The 19,724-nt window shown below is 38.0% G+C and overlaps 3 protein-coding genes and 1 pseudogene across 4 annotated transcripts; 2 read left to right on the top strand and 2 right to left on the bottom strand.

The window, feature by feature from the left end:
• The first annotated feature begins 4,091 nt into the window (after positions 1–4,091).
• LOC101301627 (NADP-dependent D-sorbitol-6-phosphate dehydrogenase-like) lies at positions 4,092–7,794 on the top strand. Its single transcript, XM_004290262.1, has 6 exons — positions 4,092–4,344; positions 4,929–5,023; positions 5,125–5,242; positions 6,124–6,256; positions 7,034–7,253; positions 7,376–7,794. Exons 1-6 carry the CDS (start codon positions 4,212–4,214, stop codon positions 7,604–7,606), a joined length of 930 nt encoding a protein of 309 aa, XP_004290310.1. The 5' UTR covers positions 4,092–4,211; the 3' UTR covers positions 7,607–7,794.
• A 2,022-nt stretch (positions 7,795–9,816) lies between these two features.
• On the bottom strand, positions 9,817–12,078 carry LOC101307862 (annotated as a pseudogene). Its single transcript, XR_184138.1, has 7 exons — positions 11,920–12,078; positions 11,489–11,766; positions 10,824–11,055; positions 10,573–10,671; positions 10,375–10,446; positions 10,179–10,263; positions 9,817–9,825 (listed from the first exon to the last, which is right to left on the bottom strand). The product of XR_184138.1 is annotated as a polyprenol reductase 2-like (transcript).
• A 1,037-nt stretch (positions 12,079–13,115) lies between these two features.
• On the bottom strand, positions 13,116–15,958 carry LOC101308431 (polyprenol reductase 2-like). Its single transcript, XM_004290286.1, has 6 exons — positions 15,731–15,958; positions 14,824–15,173; positions 14,119–14,356; positions 13,875–13,973; positions 13,709–13,780; positions 13,116–13,564 (listed from the first exon to the last, which is right to left on the bottom strand). Exons 1-6 carry the CDS (start codon positions 15,893–15,895, stop codon positions 13,460–13,462), a joined length of 1,029 nt encoding a protein of 342 aa, XP_004290334.1. The 5' UTR covers positions 15,896–15,958; the 3' UTR covers positions 13,116–13,459.
• A 134-nt stretch (positions 15,959–16,092) lies between these two features.
• On the top strand, positions 16,093–19,724 carry LOC101309892 (protein BASIC PENTACYSTEINE4-like). Its single transcript, XM_004290290.1, has 4 exons — positions 16,093–16,185; positions 17,074–17,252; positions 18,544–18,696; positions 18,789–19,724. The coding sequence occupies exons 3-4, from the start codon at positions 18,631–18,633 to the stop codon at positions 19,653–19,655; spliced, it is 933 nt and encodes a 310-aa protein (XP_004290338.1). The 5' UTR covers positions 16,093–16,185; positions 17,074–17,252; positions 18,544–18,630; the 3' UTR covers positions 19,656–19,724.

A 19,724-nucleotide genomic window follows, 5' to 3' on the forward strand; every position in this document is an offset into this window, starting at 1 on the left:
GGAAGGTAAGCAGTGAGATTACATTGTTTGAGGTTTATCGATCTAGCTAGTAAGTAGCGTAGATATATTGGTTTAGAGTTTACTATTTTCTTTGATGCATTTAATTTAGGGTGCCAGTAATTCATCACAAGTCGTATGCAACTGCTCAATGCAATGTTAGTCTCAAACCAGTAATCCATACGAGGAAAGTTTAAGAGAAAGGAATTGTGGGTTTGTTGATGCTCTTCATATATAGCGAAAGGAAGGCCATTGAGAGTTGAGACTGAAACGTTCTTGAAACACTGACTTCTGCGGTGAATAGCTGCTCATTGCAGGGCGCCTCACTGCCTCTCACGAATGATTCATTAATTGGCAAGAGTTTCTGAAATGGTTGTTTTGACATTCATGACTTTATCTAAACATGGATGAAAAACTGATAGAAGTACCTAGAGATTTTGAGTTTCAGATCATGTCAAAACAACCATTTCAGAAACTCTTGCCAATCAATGAATCATAAACCTTCAACTGATAGAAGTACGTACCTAGAGATTTTGAGAGACGCTGATGGACTTGTTCTTATAAACCAATAATGATTTAATAAAGCTATTAACCTCCAACGAAAATAAAACAAAGTATCATTATTATTGTTGTTGTTATTATTAATACTTTTATTCATGGCAGTGATACATGCATGCTAGTCCTTCCAGACATAACATAAATCATACAGACGAGCGGCGAAGTTATATCTGCAGATATCTTTGCCTTCTTCCTTTACAGTATACCAACACTCACTACAGTCAATTCCTTCGTAATACACATTGAAAGTATGAAGTATACTATTCCACCGAAAAGTGCAAAAGAATAGCGTACTCCTCGGAATGACCTTGGGTTGAAAACTGAACTCATAAACATCACCGTGGCGGAGGGTCTTCTCACCAATATCATCATCAGCAGATTTACAGTGGACGGTCAAGGGAGGGTTTCCGTTCAAATCATTTTGAATTTTGATATGCCTTGTCTTGCGTCCAATATCTTGACACGCAGGAGGAAGAGATGTTCGAAGCCATGTCCCGGATCGACACTTCGGATCTGACGGTTGGGGCAAGGATCATGAGCACAGCCTTCCCACCGCGAGTAAACAACTTCTACTGCCGGGGTCTAGGAAAGAAGGGCGAGGGGGTCCTGAAGACCACTCCAGGATTTCAACGAAAGGCAGCCTCGACCAGCAGCAGGACCACGACCACGACCACCAGGACGACTCAGCTATAGTCGGAAGTTCATAGACTACGGGAACAGCAAGCTGCTCAGGCAGCCTATAATGCCGTGCAGGCAGCCTATGCTGCCGAGATATATGCCATCCAGCAGACCCAGTAGCAGCAGATGTTCCAGTACATGCAGGAGTTTACAGCTGCCCAGCTTCAGGGACTTCCGGCTCCGCCCATGCCTCCGGCTATACCGCTACCCCAACCGCCGCAACCTCTGCAGCAGCCCCCAGAAGCGGATATTAATTTAGATTATTAGATTTTGTGTAGTTGATGAATTATATAGTTTTATGTGCTTGTTGTTGGTTATATGGAATTGTTTTGGTGTATTTTGCAGCTTGCTTGGAATAGTAATTTAGAAATTTCGGTTTTTTTTTACTGGAATGGACTTATAGCCGACGAAATACGCCATAATTCGTCGGCTATAGTTTTTTTATTTTTTTTTAAAGGGTTTAGCCGACGAATTATGGAATGTTTCATTGGCTAAACCCTTCTAAAGCCGACGAAACAGACTATATTTCGTCGGTTTTAGTTATTTTTTTAATTTTTTATTACATACTTTAGCTGACGAATAACTTAAATGTTTCGTCGGCTAAAGTTTGGGAAAAAAACCGACGACATGTTTTTCGTCGGCTATAGTTCGTCGGCTAAACTCTGGGACTATAGCCGACGACGTCTTCTTGTTTCATTGGCTAAAGTCATCGCCGACGACCTTTTCCCGAAGCAATCTTAGCCGACGAAGGCTCGTCGGCTAAGATCTTAGCTTCGTCGGCTAAGATCTTAGCCGACGAATTAAGCTAACAGGCCGACGAAACTTTTTCGTCGGCTAAAGTGCTTGTCCTGGTAGTGGTTTTGTTGTAGTTTGAAATTAAATTCAAGGTCAATATATAGTGGAAGACCAAAAAAAATTTGGTCACTTGGTGATTATTAATTTGATGATCGTTGTCTTTTATATATAGATAATTTGAATCTAAAATTCGTCAACTAATTTCATATAGTAAATTCATTGCACCTTGATAAGTGAGTGAGTATTGTTGATGCAACATTAAGGCTGGTTACATTCTCTTGCTAGGAGATCAGTGAAACAAATTGGAGTTTGGTTATGCTAGTACTTAATTTGACTAGCTTCATAAGCCATTGTCGCAATTCTATGTGTTACTCTGTTACAGGTTCTAAGCACATGAATAATTCTAACATTGTGCAAGTCATGAAGAATGCATCTAATATCATTAACAATACCAGCTTCAACTGTATGCGTCTGTTGGAGGTTGGCAATATCAGTGACAGCCTCCAAACAGTCAGGTTCCGCCAAGACATTTGCAGCCTGTATGTTTTGCAACTCTTGTAGTCCAACTTTGATAACTTGCAGCTCAAAGTGCTTAACAAAGGCAATCGTAACTAAAAGAAGCAGCTTTAAACTCACCTGTATACTTACGAAGAATACCACCTCCTCCACCATGAGTTAATGTTGGTAGAAAGCTATACCATCAACATTGAGTTTGAGAAAGACATTTGGCATAGGGTTCATACCCATCATCAATTTTTCAAAGAAGTGTATTGAGGGCATGTCCCATCATCCACTCTCTAAAAACCAAGTTGGGTAGTAAGCTGTTAACTAGATTAAAAGCTCGTGCACTGAGAAGGGCGGCTGCATTTGGGCATTTGCAGAAGAGGTGTGAGCTATCCTCATTTTGGTGATAACATAATAGGCATCTCATATCACCTATGTAACCTTTGGAACTCACTTGTGCTCTTGTAGGAAGCAAGTTTATGCAGAGAATCCATACATAAAGCTTTATGTTTTCAGGCAGTTGAGCTTTCCAAATTGTCCCATAAGTGCTTGTAGAAGCTGCCAGTAGAGAATGAAACTACAACATTGTCCATGATATAAGACCTAGCAATCCAGTATGCTGTCTTGACAGAATAAAAGCTTTTTTCCGGCAGCCACATGATTTTGTCTCTCATTGTTCTCTAACTACGAGTGATGTAGAGCACATGTTGAGCAAGATCCGGTGGAAAAACACAATGAAGAGCAGCAGTGTTCCATGTTCCTGTGTTATGATCAATAAGGTCATTTACAAGTTTAAATACACAATCAATAGGTTTAGCAAAAATGCACTTTAAACGTACAAACACACAGGCTCTCATGACGGTTTACGATGGTAGTTGACGAGTTGTTTTAGTGTTGTGTGACAAAAATTAAAGCTGGAAATAGTTGAGATTTGTTGACATATAAGGAACTGAGTTTTTCTTTTCAAAATCATCGATGCATGTTGTTATCTATGATGCAGTTAGACAATGGTGGGACTCACCGGAAGACTTGACAATAATTAAGTTGTAGAAGCAGCCATGGAAGATTTTATTCTTTCGGTAATTAACCGAGTTGATCAACCAATAAAAAAAGAAAGAAAAAAAAAACCAATAAACAAAATACAACAAGGTTTCACAACCCAAAAGAACACCTAGTATGTCCTACTAACTTTGAGGAGAGCAACATCAAAGAAAAGAAAGACTTGGGATTTGGCGAGGTTGACTCAGAGGTGGCAGCAATGACACTGTCAGGTTCGACAAGTCTCTCGTCTTTTTTGTCATCGGAGAATCTGAAGAGCCCCTTAATGTTAATTTCCATCAGCAGAAGTTATCAGAGAATGATGAGAGAGAGAAAAGAGAGAGGGAGAGAATCAAACTGTAGAAGTGATTTTCATTGCGAATGGCAGTTAATTGGTTAATTGGTACCTATTTACCTTTTATATTTGAATTATTTGGTTAAGGTAATGCCACGTGGCGAGACGTACTGGCGTACTATACTGCCGTCTTCGTATGTATTGGAGATGCTCACTAGATGTCCGCATTCTGCAAAAAGACAAAATGTTTACACAGGAGAGAGCCGCTACTGATTAGGGTGGAAGCAAGCATCAATCTTGACATATCAGAGCGAGGCTGCTGTTGTTCCAAAATCAAGGAGAAAACATGTCTGTAACACTCAACAGCGGGTTCAAAATGCCGGTTCTCGGTCTTGGCGTTTGGCGCATGGAAGGAAAAGAAATCAGAGACCTCATCATTAATTCCATCAACATTGGTTATCGCCATTTCGACTGCGCTGGTATCTCATTTCCTCTCTTCACTCAGTTTGGTTCCATATTCATCTGTTGTTCTTATCGGTAATCTTGTGGGTAATCTGTTGCCTTGACTTTCATATCTGGGTCTGTCCCATTTAGAGAGTTTGAACAGGGTTTTACGAGTTAGACCGTGAAGTGGTTCAGTTAATTTTACTATTCTAGCAGGTTCTTAGTTCCCACTTGAGTTGTTTATGTGTGATAGGATTTGAGACCAAAATGCTCTCTAAAGGGTGGTTGCAATTTCCACCAGACAAGCTAATGGCAGTGGCAGCTGCTTTTAGTTTGTTTTCCTTTGTTCAGACTGTGTTATACCTCTTGTACTGCTATTTTCACCCTGTTATGTGGCTGAATTGGTGAATTCATGTATTTTTGGGTTAGTCAAATAAAGCTTTGGGAAGTACTCTGACCTTGTTTTGCATTCCACCAATCTATCTCATGAATATATGTGATGTGTTATCTATCCAATTCGTCGAGTGGACTTTGCACTTGAAGATGTAAATATTTAGTTACCAGTGTCCCCATAATGTATTGTATGTAATTTACATTGACATAATAATGCTGCTTTCAGCTGATTACAAGAATGAGTCAGAAGTTGGAGACGCACTGGCAGAAGCAATTTCCACTGGGCATGTTAAGCGAGAGGATCTCTTCATCACCACCAAGGCTAGTTTAATTTTCAATCAAGAGTAGTGTTAATCTGCTTGAGTTGGTATCCATGCTCTAGAATATAACGTTTTGTTCATGTTTCTGCATCCATAATGCAGCTTTGGAATTCAGATCATGGACATGTTGTGGAGGCGTGTAAAGACAGTCTAAAGAAGCTTCGGTTGGATTATCTAGATCTGTATCTTGTTCACTTTCCTGTTGCTACGAAGCACACTGGTGAGTTATCTCCTCAAATGTGAACTGCATAGCTTTAAAATCTGTGTTTTTCTCATCCTCTTCTGTGTTTTAAATTCAATACTGCACCAGTTTATGTCCTCAAATGTGAACTTCATTGCTTAAAAATCTGTTTTAGATTAGGACTACGGTATTAATAAAAATTGAAAGTTAGAAGATTAGTAAAGCAAATTTCTATAAATCGGTCTACCAAGCTTGGATGGTGTTTTAATGGAAGTCATGTTCTCATTCTGTAGACAGTAACACATTGCTTATCTCCCAATGTCACTGAAGTCAAATGAGGGTACTGCAGTTTGTAGAGTCATGTACATCCAAGTTGTAATATCAAGTTACAAAACACACCAGAAAATATATACACTGAAGCATAAATTATATTTAACACCTGAAATAATCGAATAATATGCCCTTATACAGTTTCATGTTCTCTTATCAATGTTAAATTTCATGTCATTTTGAAAACAATCTTAAGAAATTTAAGGACGTGCTGACAGCTATAGTGAGTCTGATTAGGGAGGGCAAGAGAAGCTATTAAGAGAGGTTAATGAGTGCAGTACAGGGATATTTTTGGTCAATGGAGTTGTAGGAGACAAATCAATGTGGGGATTGCTTAATAATACTTCTTTTGGGAAGGGTCATTACTCCAGTAAGGCTGTAAGTCAATTCCACTGCATCAGACACAACTTTATTTTCTTAATTCTTTGTGATGGTTAACGCAGTATTGGCCATTTCTGAAACTAGTAAGTCTCGAATATCGGTAGCTGTAGATTATTATAACAAAGAGAAACTATTGATCATTATACTGATCTGGTTTTCTGAACTATTTTCTTTTTAGTTTTCATGTGTTTTCATTTACATAAATGCAGGAGTTGGTGCAACTGGCAGTGCTTTGGATGAGGAAGGGGTGCTAGAGATAGACACAACCATTTCTCTAGAAACTACTTGGCATGCTATGGAAGATCTGGTTTCTCTGGGTTTAGTTCGTAGTATTGGGATCAGGTGAGCTTGAAGCATTACTGAGGATCTGTAACTTTATGTTCCTCTTCTATCTGCCATGTGCGAAATCATGTCTGTATTCATACTATACAACTTGGCTGATTTTTTGTTTATATAAGGGAGCCCAAATCAGGAAAATACAATTGAATATCTCTAGAAAAGTGAAACATCATAATTATGTGAGCATGCACGTGTGTGTTGCAGTTGAAGTGGTAAAAATTTGTACATATATAATTTCAGTTTTAGCAAATTGTATTAGTTGATGTGGGGAAGGGTTAAATGTTCTTTATCCTTGTGTCTGTTAGTACTGATGCACATGCTTTGCTGATCAACTTATGAGTATGTGGAATAGAATTAGGAATTATATGGAAATACCTGTAGATAGTTTTCCAATAAGCTTCAGTCTATGAGCCGTGCCACATTATCGTATTTTGTTTTACGCACATTAGTGTTTAGAAACGGCTACTATCAAATGAGTCGCAGAAGTATGAGTAGCAACTTTTCATTCACCTTAACACATAAAATGATATGGCTGAAGCTCCTCTGAGTAAACCGTCATATCACTTTGTTCTTGCTATCTGACCCTATTGTAACTTGTAAGCAAGGATTGTTAATGTACTACCTGGAATTCAGATTTTGGGTAAATGTAAATATTATATGTTGTTTTTATCTCCTTAGGAAAATATATGCCATGAGCCTTGGTATTCTAGCTTTTGAGTTTTATTAATTTGGCGATGCTTTTGAATTTGAACTGTGCTCTGATGGAAAAATTAAATGCAGCAACTACGACATCTTTCTCACTAGAGATTGCTTAGCCTATTCCAAAGTGAAGCCTGCTGTGAATCAGATTGAAACTCACCCATACTTCCAGCGTGATTCTCTTGTCAAATTCTGTCTGAAGCATGGCATCTCTGTCACAGCCCACACTCCACTGGGAGGTGCTGCAGCCAACACTGAATGGTTTGGCTCAGTTTCACCTCTGGATGATCCAGTTCTCAAGGTAAGTTATCTATCTATCACATGCATGAATAACTAGTTTTATGTTGAATTTCGAGGAATGATAGAGAGGTTATCATTTACAGTTACAATTACAATGGTCTTAACAATCAATTTGTCTGTCAGAATCTTGCTGTGAAATACAAAAAGACAGTAGCCCAGGTTGTTCTTCAATGGGGCATTCAACGCAACACGGTTGTAATCCCGAAGACATCAAAACTCGAGAGATTGAAAGAGAATTTTCAAGTCTTTGACTTTGAGATTTCAAAAGAGGACATGGACCTGATTAAAAAGGTGGACAAGAATCTCCGGACCAATCAACCTGCGAAGTTTTGGGGCGTTGATCTATATGCTTAGGTTTTCTATAATTCTACTTTCTACCCATGAGAGTAATCCCTTGTGCTCGCTAAGAATAAACGAGTGCTGTGCTTGTAAACTTTAGACTGATGTAAATCACTCTTCGAGGCTCAAAAGATGTAATATGACAATGAACTGACTCTTTCTAATGTGGATGTTGGCCGTTTATTTAGTTTATGGCTTTGATCCTTGCTCGTCTCAAAATTACGATTCAACCTTTCTATGCCGTCATTTGGAAACATGTCAACTAGAGGAGTTCCAAATTTCTAACGAGGATCATTAAGTTGATGAATGGTTGGGAACTTCATCGTTTCACTCTTTTTTCAATCGCATATTTTTAATTTAGAGATATACTGTATATGAATATATTATTTTTACAAATTTTCATCTAAATTGAAAATTGTTAAGGCATTCATAAATGTAATTTACTAATTATAAACTTGAACGGTTCATGTTTGACAGATTTAGATATTTCTTAACAAGCACCAAATTTGGCTGAAAATTTGTAAAAGTGATATATTTATATAGACTTTAAAATTGAACGATTGAGATGGAATGTGATTGAAAAGTGGGTGTAATAAATCATAAATGAGAAAGTCTTCAACTAGTCATCAATTTAATGGTCATCATTAGAACCCCTCCCAGTTTAGACAATCCACATTTCAGTAAAGCTTTTTTGAAAGCTTTTTAAAAAAAATTTCATAAAAAGAACATCATGCTTTATGTGTATTAATAAAATGTTGGAGAACAATATGAATACGATTAGCCTGTAAAGGCTATGTAAGAATTGAATCATGGAAGCTCACCTAAGCAAAATCTATGTTGCTAACCCTACAGTGAAGCTCACCTAGTAAGCAAGACATGGTACATAAGGTTTGGTGGGTCGACGGTGGAATTCAATAGTAGCTAGTCAGAGACAGATCCCTACCGAAACCCTAACCCTAGCTTCCGTAAGGGTCGGTGTAGCGTTTGACACCCCTAACATTCAACCTAACTTATCTTTCTTCACTGTCTTGGTGAATCCTTTTCAAAGTGGAGTGTGTTTAATTCCTACCTCACGTTCGGTGCAGTCTGCTTTAACCTTTTCTAGTGGTAGCTTTCGAGATTCCCCTCCCAGCTGTAGTGTTTCCTCCATATGAGGCTGAAACGGGTACAATGGCATTCACATGCATGGTCAGTACTTGGGTCGACTCCTTGGTTGTTTCAACAAATTTTCCATAACCACTTCCGGTTATCATTTCTGAAACATAGCTGTAAGTGTTAATTAGTATAACCACTTATTTCTGAAGGCAACATATCGTCAACTACAAATTTTGTAAGTCAACATAATCTGGGTAGGCAACAAATTTCGTTTAGGCAACCAAAAATATAATTGTTCACCAATATATGCAATACCTATAATTTGTCTTAAGATTGTAACAATAAGGGTTTAGATATTGCGAATATATATTCATATAAATTCAATTTATAATTAAACAATAATTATAAATAATGAAACGATGAACATGAAACCAATTACTACGAACAACTTTGGTTACCACTGTTGATTGAAGGAGAAATGGGATTTGTGGAAGCGAATCGAGTGTTTTGGAACACTTAGAACGGAGAACACAAATATCGTTTTATGCTACCAACTCGGATGTAGGACCAGAGGAAAGTGTTGAAGTCGAGTCGTGTGTCTCACACACTTTCCTTAAGACAAATTATGCCTCCTCTACCAGTGCAAAAGGCTTGATGACACTTGTCTCTCAGGATACAACGACTGCTTATGCTTTGGAGCTGCACTGCTGCCAAAAACACTCAACCAACTTGTAGTACCTTTTTTCCATCATCAGAAAACTAAAACTAAAGAGAGAATAACTCTTTTAGAGGAGGAGATGATTATCGAGAAAGTGTTTCGAATGTGTTTAGAACAAATGAAGTGTCACCTATTTATACATGGAGGAATGTGATCACCACTTGAATGTCATGAATCCATATTCATGAGTTACAACCTTTCACATATCAACCCTTGACATTTTTTGATAAGTTACAACCTTTAACATGCTAACCCTTGTCATTCTTTCATTACAAAATTCAACTATCATTGAACTTGTTGTTACAGAATCCAAAGGGTTATGTAGTTGTTACAAATTCCAGAATTCTAAAGATGAGTGAAAGGTGAAAAGTCTAAAAATTGTTTCAAGTAACCATCTTTCGGTGACTATTTCTTATTCAGCCTATAACCCATTTAAATTATCCAATTTAAATTGGCTAAATAAAATGGTGAAAAACACAATTTTTCCAACAACAAGTCCCACCTTCAATCTCAAAAGAGAAGGGTCTGCCACACTCTAGAAGCCCACCGCTGCCGATCCCCTTCTTTTTATAACACACCAGCTCCCACATGCATAGTTCTTACGTATTGAAGATCAAGTGACAAACAAATAGTTGAACAAAATATACCAAGTCAGATGCTTGTCGTAGTTGTTGCAGAAACAACTTTATTAATAATTTGTTTAAATTAACATTGCAGAAGTAGTAGGAAAAAAAAAAACATTGCAGAAGTAATTTCTGCGCCTAATGAGCATACAAATGGAATAATGGAACACCGATTACTGGGGTAATTTTCAAATTTTCGAAGGTACCACCTATGCTGCAAATGTTAAGTTAGACACCTGAAACATAGCCAGTAAGAGAGTTGAGTGACCTTAAAAGGATCATCAGATTAAAGAACATGCATATATGCTGCATGCATATATACTTAAGGAAGTAAAAATCATATATACCGTGAATCCCAGTAGTAACCAGACTGTGAGGTCTGCTCCTCCACTAGCGACCACAAATCCAACATATATAACCTTCATCATCACCAGAAATTAAGCAAATCAAACATATAAATCCAGCATTCAGAAACAATATATTTCCCAAGTCATAATTAATTAGTGACAATATTTAAGCATGCATTGGAAGAAATAGAGACTTACTATCTCAGCAAGAAAGTGTGGAGATGAAACAAGTTCAAACCAATCACCATAAGGGATCATATACGAGTCATTTTGTGTTCTGTTCTTCCGTAACGAGCCCTATAACATATTTAAACCAGTCATCATTAAGCAAATGCAATGAAACGAAAGAGATTAATAGACACAGAATTAAGTGAATATGAATGCAAAGGAAGATACAAATTTTTCTTGTAATTTCAGTATGGCTGAAAGCATTTTCAGAAGATACATACAAGAATTTTATGGCAATTGCGCTGGTGGATCCATCCCCAAAAGAATATAGCTGCACCAGTCCACTGGAGCCACCCGAGCTTCAAAAAAGGACTTAAGAATTCCAACAAGTAAAACTCTTGCACACTAGTAGTATTGCCTTTGACAAGGATCTCAGCCACTCCATTTACAGAAAATTTGTAGACCTCGTGAGCGTGGTTGTAGCAAAGTGATATAGGGGCAAGTGTGTAGAAACTAACCTCAGAAATTAATAGGACATAAATCAGCAAATGTGATTTTGATATTTCTCATCCAGAAAACAGTTACGAGTTACGACTTCTATGACTATTGAAATAATGTCTAGCATTATACATAATAGACCACACCTAGACAGAAATTGAAAATTAATGTAACCATCTATGGAACACTAATAAATTGAGCTAGCTTCTGCTGCTTCATCATAGATGCAAATAATTTGAAACATGCAATTCAGTACTTGCCTTCTCAAAGATGTCATATTGGACAGTTCGTCCAAAGCAGTTACATATGTGATGCATGATGCAGATCGTTGCATGTATGCAAAAATTCGGTATCTCTTTGATCAGCTAAAGGAAAAATGCTAATATATCATTGAACAACAAGACTAGCTAGAAGGAATACGATCGACTTCTGAAAGTTTATAACTTACAAATAGCCAGTCAGATATCCGAAAATGTGCAACCTAGCAGAGGAGCTATAGTTGAAGACGTATAGTGTCTCAAAGAGCCGCCTCAGGACCTGAACTTCCATCAACAAAAGCAGAAACACAGAACGCCAAACGCTAATGATATGTGAATCTTCAGTAGACTGGCTGGTGAATGGCACCATATTATATGCATACGTCCAAGTTGTAACTAAAAGTACAGTTGTCCACGCAACAGCCGCTACATAGAAATGACCGAAGAACTTCTGAGGAACTGTGAATTTCTACAGCTCAAAAATAACCATCTTTATATAAGTTCGAAAGTAGATTTTGAATGAGGTAAGAAACAACACAATCAAGCATGCACAAAGACCAAGTATATATAAGGCATGCAAATCAACAAGTAGTGAAGTGGTTAGCCCGAAGTAAATCTCTACCTGATGAGAGGAAGATTGCATGATCTTCCCTCGCTTGGCAAATCCCATAAGACCTTCATAAAACGGGGTCAGCCTTGAACAGGGTAGAGAAGCCAAGAGTATAGGCAGTATTGATGCAATCCAAGCTGTTCTAATCTACCCAACAAGCCCTACCTCCATGTTAGCTAAACCCCAGATTAAAACTGAGCTTGGCAAAACCTTATTATAGAAATGAAGACAATCAAGTGTCCAGGCCACCCAAATTTATTTATGCCGAATTACGTAGAAGCTATATCTAGGCTATTTAAATATTTTCTACTATTAATATCCTATTAGTACTTCAATATTGTTTTTCTTCCCCATTTACTTCTCCCTCTTTTTAAGTTACAACATTTTATGTTACAATTTCTTTAGTTATTTTATTTGTTATTACAAAAAGTTTTATGCATTTAAAACCAGTTGCGTACTCATTTCTGATTCCTGGTTCCGCCACTAGGCGCCACAAAGACGCTGATCGATGTGTTGAGTGTTAACACAGAGTGGACAAAGTCCTCCTTCGATGCTAACTACTCCGTTAGACGCGACTGAGTCTGTCGTGATGGCGAAAACACGAGGGCATGCTCTTTTCAAGCTAGATAACATGTTTTTCAGTTTTCCTGGTTGACATGTGTAAAAGAGAGAGATGCCTATATTTTCATGCATGGCAGACAATCTTCGTCCTGTTGCAACATTTCTGGTTTTGATTCTGAGGCAGTGAGCCACGTACCTATCATGTTTTGGATCAGAGAGAAACTTTCTGCTCCATTTGGCCAGATATCAGTATGATGTTTATGTTTTGTGTAGTTGCTACTGCCCCGGCCGTCATCACCTTAATTTTATCAAGCTTGAAGTAGTCATCAGTAATAAGCTAGCTAACTATGGCAATATTACATGCAACAGAGAATGTCATTCAGTCATGTTTCCTTTCTTCAGTTGTTCCTGTATCAGATTCTCCGAGGCATATATTGCTTTTAATTCACATAGATTTTGATTTCTTCATCACGATCTGAAACCCCAGAATCTGCTTATTAGCTGATAAATCATTGTACTAATGCTCTCAAACTTGGAGATTTCGGACTCACCCCAGCATCTGGTATTCCTGTTAGGACAATTTTACTCGTAACTCATGAGGATTATTACAGATATCCAAGGATACTACAGAGAAATAAAGATCATTAGGAACCTGATCATCTTCTTCAAGTACTGTCAACAGTTTCACCCTTTCTTTCTCCCTTCTTCATTGACTACGTCAACCACAACAGAAAGATAACAGAAGTTTGGGGTGTTTAATAACTCTGGTCGCATGCATACTTGACCTGATTTACACGCTATATCAAAGAAATACAAAGTGTTTCCGACTCAAACACTTCGTTGATTTACATATTTAGAGAAAAAATTCCAGGGGACGGATATATTCAGATCTTTCTATGAACTTTTTTATGCGCGAAAGATAAGCGGGTGGTCCGAGCATTCATTAAGCTTTACACTCAAATCACATATGTACAAGCTATAACCCATTTGCTTAGTATAAGAATGGAATAATGGCACGCCGATTTCTTGGGTAACTTTTGAACTTCTGAAGGTACCACCTATGTGTTTCTGCTGCTGTAAATACCAAGTTCGACACCTGAAAGGTACATTCAGAGATTTTATCTGGATCAGAAAAACGCACAAGGAAAAAGAATATTTCTACAGCAGACTGTGTATCGCCTGTGTATCTGTGTGTCTGTTCACGTGTCTTGCATATACTCTCCGAACAGAAAAAACATACCACGAATCCAAATAATAACCAGATTGTGAGGTCTGCTCCTCCACTAGCAACCACAAGACCAGCATATATAACCTTTATCATCATCAGAAAATGAAATGAAAAAACGTCAGGAAAAATTTTAGGTTACTCCTGAAGCAGAAACTTGTGAGAATGATGAGAAACTTACTATCTCAGCAAGATAATGTGGAGATGAGACAAATTTAAACCAATCACCATGAGGAATCACATATTCGTCACTTTGTTCACTGTCTTCTCGTAATGAGCCCTGTAAATATTTAGAATGTCAGATGGCAGGAAAGTAAATATAAGGACACACCACAAACTATTTCATTTTGTATAAAACAGTAAATGCAAGTAAGACTACATCACATATTTAAATTGCATAATCTTTGTGCAGCACTGACACATACAAGAATATCATGACAGCGGCCCTGATGAAACCAACCCCAAAAGAATATAGCAGCACCAATCCACTGGAGCCAACCAAGCTTCAGAAGAGAACTAGTAAATTCCAACCAATTAAAATCCAGATCTTGCATAGTATACTTCTTGCCTTTGACAATAAACTCAGCCACTCCATTAACGGAATAGTTATACACCTCTGGAATATGATTGCAGCAAAGTGACAAGGGTGCAGCTGTATAGAAACTAACTCGGGAAAGAACATAAATCAGCAAATGTCTAACACAATTTTTACTGAAACTATCAAGGACCAAGGAAAAACTGACAATAATCTGCGAGTCATTTTTATATATTTTCATTCCAAAAACAATGGTTTTTCCCTTAGGAGTTGGGACTTTCAATAGATATAAGTAACTACTAAGTTTAACAATTAAAAGCAATGTTAAGATATATGAATACTGCGTCTGTTAAGATATTTAGCTTTTGTTCACAATAACAAGGTATACCTCAGAAGAGGAATTTCATGTCAAATACTTGTGTCAGCAACAATATGATCATGGAGGTCTTAGATTAAGAAATTGTTGATAGCAGTTAATCAGGTGCATGCATGCTACAGATCAATACATGAACACATAAAACAAGCATCTTTAGTTCATTCCAGAACTAATCATAGCAAGAAGACCAGAATAGAAAAGGTTTTTGAAATAACTTACAAGAGGCCAGTCAGATACCCAAAGATGTGCATCCTAGCAGTGGAGCTATACTTGAATACATATATTGTCTCAATAAGGCGCTTCACAACTTGAACTTCCATCAACAAAAGCAAAAAGACAGAACGCCAGACACTATATCTATAACCTATAGGAATTGATGGAGACTTGCGCCAGGAGAGGATATGTGAACCTCCAGTAATGCGGTTGGCGAATGTAGAATAAAGAAATGGGTCCGCATTCAGTGGCACCATTTTATATGCATATGTCCAAGTTGTTGCAAGAAGTAGGGTTGTCCACACGACAGCCAGCACATAGAAATGCCAGAAGAACTTTTGAGGAACTGTGAATCTCTACAACTCAATAAAATGACAAGATCTTTTAAGTACAAAACCAAAAACTTAGTATGCAACGATTTGAAAAAGAAAAAAAAAAACAAGATTTCACTTGCTACAATGAAACATTCCGAGTTCAACAAAACTCCATCTGTCTACTTCTGCTCAACCTAGCTCCAAACTTTGACTAACAAAAATGCTCTAGTGGTTATGCATAGCACAGAAGCCTTTAATCAAAGTATCAGAACAGAACCTTATTGACACAAGGAATGATAGATAAAAGCAAACATCCAATGACGAAACAGCATATGAAATAAGAACAAAGAAGAAGAGATAGAAGAAAAATTAGAGTGATACATATGACAGCGCAATGAGAAGAGGCAGATAGTATAAGAGGAAATTCATTATAAGAAGCAGAGAAACTAAAACTAGAACAAAACAAAAGGTGCCTCGACTGACCTTAAACAAAAACGAGATTTCATCTTACTGAAACCAAGTCGAACTAACGAGAGAGAGGCCAATTTGACAAAACTATCCTGTCGATCATGATGAGATTCGCAAACAGAAAGTCGTACCTTAGAAGAAGAAGATTGCAAGATCTTGCCTCTCTTGGCAAAACCCAAAACGATGTCATGAAAGGAGTTGAGGCAAGACAAGGGCAACGAAGCTATCAGTATAGGCAATGTCCCTGCAATCCAACCAGTTCTCACCAACTCAACAACACCCACCTCCATCCCCATATTCTCTTCCACAGCTCTCAACTATTCCCAGAGTAAGAGAGAAGAAGATACCAGACGTGACGTGAGGTTTTGGGCTTTTGGCACTCAAGGGGACAAAACGGCGCGTTTTGCCTCCTTTCGAAAAAACGACGTCGTCTCGGTGATGGAGCAGTTAAAAGTTAAAACAAAACCACACTCACCTCTCTCTCTGCTATTTGTTTCTGAAAGAGAGAAAACAAAAAATAGAAAAGGGAAAAGTCTTGAAGTCCGGCGAATCGATCGGAGCCGATGCGGATTCTTCTTCAATATCTGTGAGTGCTTTCTTCTCTCTCTCTCTCATGCTTTTGAGCTTCACAGTCTACCCAATCCTGAAGCTCTACTCCTGCTTTCGCTGTAAACCTAATTTCACTGAAACTCATGAATCAAGTCCATTCTTTTACTGAATCATGCACATTACACAGGAATCTTTCACATTTTGGGTATCTTTTTCTCACTGTGTTTGCTTCTGTCTAGCTCGCTGCTTGTTTTGATTGTGCATGCATGATTTGGATGGTTGTGATCAAATTTAGGCTTTGAGAGATGCGGTGGAAGTGAGATTTGGATACCTGATATTGAGTTAGATCAATCTGAAAGTGTTTAGGCAATGAAAAATGTGAATTCTAGTGGACACTGGAGAGGTAGTGTTAAAAGACTTGATTTGTGGTCGAAATCAAGAATATGTTAGAATCAAGAGTAGTTTCTTTAGTTGGCTTCAGAATCTTATCTATGGTTGAGTTAAACTGAAATTAGTGAAAAGGTTGTTAGAGTTTATCTTTCGAGAATTGGGCTCCATGGCGGAGTGAGTGCAAGGTGAGAGAATGATGGAAGTAGAGATCAGGATATCAAATTTTTTGGCCATGGATTCAAGTTGTTGTTGCTTATGTTTCTATTTGAACTTGCTTGATTTCTTTTTTTTTTTTTACAAACTGCTGAGAGAGTATCTCATCTTTCCTTCACCATTGAGCGAGAAACTCATATCTTTTCCTTCATCATAATTTTGTTTAATGATATATATGTTTTTCATTTGTTTAGAGTACTGACTAGAATCCTGTACACATGGGGTTTGTTTTGAGCATACGAATATGTTGCAGTTGCATATATATGTCTCAACTAATTCATTTCTTCTTCCTCTTTTATCTTCTTCTTTTGGGGCATTTCAGATAGGAGATCAAAGACGTGCTAAATGCACAAAAAAGTTTTCCATTTTTGGATAACTTTTTGGGGTCCTGTAACTTTAGATCTACCAAGGATGGGAGGTATCTGCCACTGTACAATCCGCAAATCTCAAGAGAGGAGGATACAGTGATTCTTCAAGTGTTCTTACTTTTTGTTACGTAAGGTAAATCAAGTGTCTTTGGTTTCTCCTCATGTGAATCTTAAACTTTCTAAAAGAACAATATTGTAGGAAGTAAGTTTCTTAGGAACTTATGCTGTATGAGTATTGTTCTATCGTTGTTATGCTCTTTACCTTGCACATAATTCAAGAGAGGTCCCTAAGTCCATCATGCGTTTAATTTCAAGTTTGCAATTTCATTATTGAAATCTCAGCATCTGATACCAATGGCAAGGCAATCCTATGATTAAGCCCAAGTGGTAGGGATAGGATCTAATACTACCGCACAATTGACAAAAGATTAAAACTTGTGTCTATGCGCGCGCTTGCGTGTGTGTGTGTGTGTGTGTGTGTGTGTGTGAGAGAGAGAGAGAGAGCCTAGTATCGAGTTCATGTTTGCATCCACCCCCATGATTATGTGGTGATGCTATTAGCAACTATAAGTTTCAGTATGCATATGGATTGATACGCTCATGAAGTAAGCTGCAGAAATAATGTCAAATTAACAACCCGTCACTCTATTTAAGATACCTTAAAAGTGTATTATTTGACTTGTGTATCTGATAGCACCGTTATGTGTCTCGATGGTCAGAGAATCAAGTGGCATTGTTATTAGCAGTTATTAATTCACTTAGCATCTGATGTTCCTTCTAATTTTTTCATGCCACTTGAGATACTTTTATAACATGGCTCATTTTGTTTTCTATATCATCCAGTAAATATGGCTTTTTTGGTTCTTTTCAAATAAAAATATATGGCTATTTCGGTTCAAATAAGGCTTGTTTTCTTTAGTCTGTTTTGGGCCCCCATCTATTCAAAATATAAGGCTTGGTTAATTTCAACTTACTATCTAGTTTCCCATCATGTTTAAATTTCAGTCGGTACCCATGTGCTTCTTGATGAAACTGATGAAGTGAATGTAAAACTCTTGCTGATGTGTTTTGGGCTGTAATTATTTTCTCTACTTCTATTGAATATATGCATATTCTTCACACTCATAAGACATGTGTTTCTCTTTCACGGAGAGGAATAAACTTTTCTGTGATTTTTGGCTTATACCCTATTTAGGTTGCCAATTTATATCTTTTACCGTTTTTAGGTTGCTGAGTTTTCCTATGGCATGTAGGTGCATTACAATTTGATATAGCTCTAGAAAATCTGAAACGACTTTACAATTCTTTTGTTGTCTCTTAAGTATGAACATTAACAGTGATGGCAGAGAGAATTTCTTGCTCCATATATATAGCTCAATCCTAATCAAGTTTTTGTATTCTATTTTCTCATCTGGATTCGGAAGATCTGTCTAGGATCGTTGGATGCCTGAATTTAACAAGCTTGTAGTGGCGTTAAACTAATTTCAGCACTTGCTGTGAATAGTGCAAAAATGGATGATGGTCGACATGAAAATGGGAGACACAAGCCGGATTACTACAGAGGGGCACCCTCTCCGGTAGGAAGAAAGCAGCCTTTACCACTAATTTTTATTAATATTTTGTTATGTCATTGAGATCCATTTATATGATTAAAAAATTTAACTTGCAGTGGAACATGACCGCCCAACAGCAAGTAAAGGAACCAAATGCCTTAGTCATGAACAAGAAGATCATGTCCATTATTGCTGAGAGGGATGCTGCAATTCGAGAACGAAATGCTGCAATTTCAGAAAAGAATGAAGCCTTGGCCGCCAGAGATGAAGCTCTGCGACAGCGCGATGAGGCATTTTCTCAGCGTGATACTGCCCTTATGGAACGAGACAATGCCTTTGCCGCCTTTCATATCCGGGATAATTCCATGAACTTCCCATTGGGTGGTGGTGCTCAACGTGGATCTAAGCGCATGCACTACCCTTCACATCATCCAGTTAACATGGCTGATGGTCCTTACAGCACAAAAGATGTGCCTATAACTGAAGCCTTCCCTATTTCAGTATTATCTGCCGAAGCTATCAAGTCACGGCAGACAAAACGGTCAAAGCAGAATAAGGCATCTAGGGCATCAAAGCCGTCAAGAAAGAAAGTAGGTGAAGACTTGAACAGGCAGGCTTCGACCGATGGGATAAAGTACAGATCTGAGTGGGACACTCAGGATTTAGGCTTAAATCTTGTCTCGTTTGACGAGACTACAATGCCTGTGCCAGTTTGCTCATGTACTGGAATGCCGCGGCAGTGCTACAAATGGGGGAATGGTGGGTGGCAGTCATCTTGTTGCACCACCAATATGTCGATGTATCCACTACCCCAAATGCCAAATAAGCGCCACGCGCGGATGGGTGGGCGAAAAATGAGCGGAAGTGTTTTTACTAGATTGCTCAGTCGGCTAGCAGCTGAAGGCCACGATCTATCAGTACCACTGGATCTGAAGGAATACTGGGCCAGACATGGGACAAATCGCTACATAACAATCAAGTAGGTCATTGAACAACATTTTGGAATTCGGAAGAGTATGTTTCATTTCTACGTGCCTCCATCTCTCTCTCTC

This window comes from Fragaria vesca, linkage group LG2 (assembly GCF_000184155.1).
Source record: "Fragaria vesca subsp. vesca linkage group LG2, FraVesHawaii_1.0, whole genome shotgun sequence".
NCBI classification, from domain to species: Eukaryota; Viridiplantae; Streptophyta; class Magnoliopsida; order Rosales; family Rosaceae; genus Fragaria; species Fragaria vesca.

Bases quoted from the DNA above. Each gene is read 5' to 3' on its own strand.
- LOC101301627 (XM_004290262.1), top strand. From the start codon at position 4,212: ATGTCTGTAACACTCAACAGCGGGTTCAAAATGCCGGTTCTCGGTCTT. The intron at 5,243-6,123 runs GTGAGTTATCTC...ACATAAATGCAG, and splicing joins TGTTGCTACGAAGCACACTG to GAGTTGGTGCAACTGGCAGT. The intron at 7,254-7,375 runs GTAAGTTATCTA...TTTGTCTGTCAG, and splicing joins TGGATGATCCAGTTCTCAAG to AATCTTGCTGTGAAATACAA.
- LOC101308431 (XM_004290286.1), bottom strand. From the start codon at position 15,895: ATGGGGATGGAGGTGGGTGTTGTTGAGTTGGTGAGAACTGGTTGGATT. The intron at 13,974-14,118 runs GTATGTGTCAGT...AAATATTTACAG, and splicing joins GCCGCTGTCATGATATTCTT to GGCTCATTACGAGAAGACAG. The intron at 13,565-13,708 runs GTATGTTTTTTC...TGTACCTTTCAG, and splicing joins GGTTATTATTTGGATTCGTG to GTGTCGAACTTGGTATTTAC.
- LOC101309892 (XM_004290290.1), top strand. From the start codon at position 18,631: ATGGATGATGGTCGACATGAAAATGGGAGACACAAGCCGGATTACTAC. The intron at 18,697-18,788 runs GTAGGAAGAAAG...TTTAACTTGCAG, and splicing joins ACAGAGGGGCACCCTCTCCG to TGGAACATGACCGCCCAACA.